The sequence below is a fragment of the Lactuca virosa genome, chromosome 4 (assembly GCF_052849685.1).
Source record: "Lactuca virosa cultivar CGN04683 chromosome 4, Lactuca_virosa_CGN04683_v6, whole genome shotgun sequence".
Lineage (NCBI taxonomy): Eukaryota > Viridiplantae > Streptophyta > Magnoliopsida > Asterales > Asteraceae > Lactuca > Lactuca virosa.
Genome location: NC_136429.1, coordinates 475,725,187 through 475,730,580, shown reverse-complemented (window position 1 = coordinate 475,730,580; position 5,394 = coordinate 475,725,187). Strand labels below are relative to the sequence as shown.

At 36.2% G+C, this 5,394-nt stretch overlaps 1 protein-coding gene across 1 annotated transcript; it reads left to right on the top strand.

Moving 5' to 3' along the window:
* The first annotated feature begins 1,076 nt into the window (after positions 1 to 1,076).
* On the top strand, positions 1,077 to 3,648 carry LOC145109208 (B3 domain-containing protein Os01g0234100-like). The gene is made up of 7 exons (XM_079046328.1): positions 1,077 to 1,430; positions 1,529 to 1,615; positions 1,940 to 1,971; positions 2,046 to 2,205; positions 2,291 to 2,497; positions 2,612 to 2,702; positions 2,804 to 3,648. The coding sequence occupies exons 1-7, from the start codon at positions 1,098 to 1,100 to the stop codon at positions 3,508 to 3,510; spliced, it is 1,617 nt and encodes a 538-aa protein (XP_078902454.1). The 5' UTR covers positions 1,077 to 1,097; the 3' UTR covers positions 3,511 to 3,648.
* The last annotated feature ends 1,746 nt before the right edge of the window (positions 3,649 to 5,394 follow it).

The window sequence follows — 5,394 nt, the reverse complement described above, 5'->3', positions numbered from 1 at the left end:
ATGTGTAGTTGCCTTTAGGCTAAACGGAGTGGGGGTGTCAAACCCACTCGCTATGCTCGCCATCGATCCAGGAACACCGCCCCTAGCTCTCGCCAGGGGGGTCGCTATCCATGCCTCGTTACAAATTTGGCGAGAAGAGAGAGAAGGTGAGGGAGGAATTTGATTGGTAAAAAATCCCCCAAATCTCCATCACAAAACCCCACAGAGTCATCTTCATCCAGGTAATCCCGAATTTCAATTACTCAACACTTCGATTACACTTTAATTTGATAGTTTTTGTATGTGGGAAATCATGAACCTTCAGGCGAAGCTTGCTTTAACAATGGCAGCCGGGAGATTTAGGGTTTTCAGAAAACGATCAATTGGCACCTCGTTCATCTTCACCAAGAATCAATAACTTGATGTAATTTCATGTGGTGCTGGAACGAGTTGGAAAACGAGTGTGAAGGTGCTGCGGGATTTAGAATTTTCAGGAAAAAAAACAAAAAAAAGAGAAAAAAAAAGAGAAACATGAAGCTCTAGTTGGTGTGTGAGGCTATCATGATATCAATGGTGAAGGTGAATGAAGATTGAGAATTAAAAGGAGAAAGAAAAAGAGAACGTTTTGTGTGTATCTGTTGAGCCGAAGAGCACCTGCTAGAGAAGATGGGTCTTGATATCTTGAGGATTCCATATGGGTTTAATTTGTGATGGTGAAAAGTGGAAAAGAAACACACTGTGTGGCGTTAAATTTTTTTTTTTATGTCATATTAATTAAATTAAAAATATATTTGTGTAATATTAAAAAAAATGTTTGTTTAATAAAATAAAGTAATTAGATTAAATTAGAAAAAGAAAATAAAAAAATAGAATGTTAGGAGTGTTACCACTCCTTACCAAATGTTTAAATTAGGTGTTAAATTGAAAAAGATAAGATGACATTAAAAAAGCTGACATGACAAGGTGTTAGAAGTGTTACCATTAATTACTGTCACCTGGTAAATGACATGAAACCCAAAAACATGAATTAGTTACTGTCACCTTGGGAAATGACATGACACCCAAAAACATGAAGCGGGGGCGATGTTTGGACCGTGGTAACAGCAATTTCTGACGACATGTCACGGATAAGTCTAAAGGCTTACACTTGGAAAGAGGCAACGAGCCATTGGAAAGAGGCAACTTTAACTTCGCTTCCAGTTCCAACACCTCTTACTTATTTTCCGTTCTCCCTTCTATCTCTCTCTTCCGGCGAACCCTCCAAAGTCTCGAAACTACCACTTATGGCAGCTCCAGTGGCTGAAGAAGACAGCTTAGCAGTAGAACTTTCCGATCCCCCTCTTGCAAAAAACTACTTGGGAAGCCCCAATTCTGCAGAAGACTACAGTATTTTCGCTCATTTGACGAAAACCTCTAATACTCGGCATAATGATCCAGATGCTCCTTCATCGGTACCTCTCATCTCCTCTCTCGTTGAATGGTCATCTTCAATTTTCAATGTCTGCTGGAAATCAGTTAGTTAACACTGGATATGGTTGTGTTTCGACAGTCTAAACGGATAAAGTCGAAGTCGATTAGATTTGAGGTCTCTCCAACTGAAGTACAGACGGAACATCCGCCTCCGAAGATGAACATCGTAAGAAGTTGCTTGAGTTTTACACTCTAGATAACATGCTACAATTTATCTTGTTTTGATAATACCTAAATTGGACCCGAGAAAATTTGGGGAAAAAGGAAAATATCTTGACTTTTGTTGAAAAAATACCCATTCATAGCTGTCTCGGTTTATTTTCTTTACTTTCTCTCTGTTTTTAAACATAAATTTCTCTACTTGCCTATCCATTTAGCTATGAATACAACGCATATTAGTGTTTAGGGTTTTAGGGTTCATATGTAAATGAAATTCAACCATTCTTTCTACATATAGCATCAAGTTCACATTTTTTGATTTCATCAACAGCCAGTAAGCAAGACTTCAAGCCCATCTCTGAGGTCAGTTTTGCTTTGCAATTCTTTTTTCTTGTTCTATACAACCATAAAATGATTATTACCGATTTCACATCCAGTTTGAAGAAAGTAAAGTCTTCTACCAAAAGCTCCAAATCTCCAACTCCAACTTCACCTGCAATGATTCTTGCAACTGAGTTTCAATCAAGCCTTGGAACAGAGTTTCCTAGCTGTGTAAAGCTGATGGGTAGATCACAAGTCACCCAAGGTTTCTGGATGGTATTGCCTCTTTCTTTAACTAACGAACAAAATATGATAACAATAAACTTACCCCCTATCCCCCCCCACCCCACCCCACCCCTAGGGCCTTCCAACACCATTTTGTAGGTCATTTATGCCAAAAGAAGAAACTACATTTGTACTTGAAGATGAAAGTGGGAAGAAATGGGAAGTCAAATATATCGCATACAAAAATGGGATTAGTGCAGGGTGGAAAAGTTTTGTGGTTGAACATCACTTGATTGAAGGAGATGTTTTGGTGTTTCATTTAATTGATGCTTTCAAGTTTAAGGTAACATACGATTCCATGATCTTATTTAACAACATTCTTAACAGATTGAAAATATAAACAATCATTCATATTCATAACATACATGTGTAATCTCAATTCATGTTTTTTTTGTAGGTTTACATAATAAAAGCAAGTGAATCGAATGAAGTTGATGGTGCTCTTAGCCTTTTGAATTTGGAGGCCCAAAATGATGAAAACCCTCCAGGTAAATAATCGTTTACTAATACAAAATTTACATTTTTACTTAAATTTCAATCTCCCATTTTTGATTAATTACATTTTAAACTACATTGTTGTAATAAACAGTTACTCCATCACCTAAACCAAAGAAACGTAAGCACCCGAAGAAGCTTTCTTTAACCATGGTAAAAGAGAAGCATAAAAAGTCAACCCCTTTATTAGTCAAAGCTATTGAAATTTTAGAACATTCCGGAACCAACAATGAAGATATTAGGCCAGAAGTTCTAGAACCTTCCACCACACCCTTCCAAGACCTCGAACACTTTCGCATCAAAGTCAACGGTCAATGCATTGACTCTGAGCTTTCGGAAGAAGTCAAACTAGGTTACTACAAATTATGCATTCACAAAAAACAATTCCTCCACGATGGTGTTCACAAAAATCTATATCACAAACTTGTAGCAGGCATGATTGGTGAAACTGTAAATATTGCAAAAGAGATCAAGAACTGCAAGCTCACGATAAGTAAGGAGGAGCTCGAAGCGTGGGATAATACCTTGAAGTCTTTTGAGATTTTGGGGATGAAAGTTGGGTTTTTGAGGGATAAAATACGTACGCTTGTGGGACTTGTTTTTGAGTCGGAATTTGGGGTGGATTTGAAAAGATATGTGGAGGCGAAAAAGAATGAGAAATTAATTGAAGATGAGATTGTTAAAGTTAAAGCGAAACTTTTGGAGTTAAAGATAAAGGCCAAAGGGCTTTTGGGGTGTTTGAAAGAGAAGGCCGAGAAATATATGATTGAGTTTCAGGATGAGGTTGATGTGCCGTGGTAGGAATTTCACAATGTTAACTAGGGATGTTCAATAAACTACATGAACCGTCCGCACTGCATAATGCGGTTTAATACTTTCGTGGTGCGGTTTGCGGTTCGTAAATTTGTTTATAATGTGGATGAATATCTATTGTATGAACATGTGTGGACAGTGCTATTCTATGAGAATGACTAAGAGAATAGGTTGTTTAGTAACGTGAATACGTTCAACGTCACACAACTATCGTCATTATCATGTATTCTCACTATTTTTTATTCATTTTTGTTCTCACATATCGTTTTTTTACTCATTTTTATTCTTACAGAATACGATTATCAATAACATATCTTGACAACACCGACAAAATGTTGTATCATAAAAAAAGTCTATAAACTGCACTATGTGGTGCGGTTTGCGGTTTTTAATTACAAAGCCGCGTGTCTAAACTGTACCGCATTATATATATATATATATATATATATATATATATATATATATATATATATATATATATATAACATACGTTATAATTATAAAATAGCGTTGATAAGCAAGCTCATGATTTAAGATTGACAATTCCAAAGTTACTTCTCATGAATTAAGGTTGACAATTCCAAAGTTACTTCTCATGAATTAAGGTTGACAATTCCAAAGTTACTTCATATGCACCAGAGGGTAATCTATAGATAAGTTATAAGAATGTTGCATAAAACTCTCATGACGAGGGTAATGGTGTATAGATAAGTTTTATATCGCTTTAAACAATATAAAACGCCACATTAAACCACACCGTAAAATGTGGTTTAGAATTCTCACGGTGCGGTTTATAGTTCCAGAAATGTCAAATCACATATATGGTGAGGTTTGCGGTTTTTGCTCTAAATTGTACCGCCAACACCCATAAATTGTTAACCATGAAATTAATTAAATAAATTAAAAAAGAACATGTCAAAATTCTTGAAAAATAATTGGCAATAGTGTGTTGGGGATTAAACACTTCAAACAAACTTTATATACGATTTTTTACGGAGTAATAAAAAAGCAAAACGAAAACAAAACACAATAAGTGTATATGGTCTACACGATCATAATGAGCGGCTGCGTGCACCAACGAACACACGATGGAGAAATTTTATTATTTATGTTTTAAAAACTTCAATCGTACAATGATTACCTAGGTCACATGAATTCATGGAATATGTATGTGTGTGCGTGCGTGTGTGTGACTTAAAACTACTAGTAAAACCAAACCTAGAAAACACCGATGAAATTGGCTTATGATAAAATCTAGCTTTAACAACTAAAAAAATTATTCTCGAAGGGGAAGGGGTTGTCCCTGACCTCCGCCGGTTTTTTGCTAGCGGGACCCATGTGTGGCTTGACTATCAGTTATAGGGTCGAATGATGAATTAGTCTCCACAACTTAATAATCTCCCACTTGGAGGCTGGTGAACATATTTGCTACCATCAAATCTAGAACATTGTAACCTCCATCCCTCTTTTTAGTCTGCGTCTTCTCATCAAGTACCTGAAGTTCAGTTGATGCCATACACAGTTTCAACTTCTCCGTACTCACCACCTTGTTAAACATATATGTTGGATTCTTTCTACCAAATATTTTCTTCAGATTAAGAGTTCCATCACTTATCAGTTTGCGAATGAAGTGCGACATCATCTGAATGTGTTTCGTATTACTGTAAAACAACAATTTCTTTGCTAAGTGGATTGTATTCTGCATTCTGGTTGTCACAATACAGTATGCAATCTTCCTATTGCATCTCAAATTATGATAAGTTCTTCGGTTATATAAACTTCTTCCTTGCTTCTGCATTTTCTATGGACTACACTTTTATGGTTAAAGGATCAACACTCTTTTGTAACATAGACATCCAACTGATTGTCGTA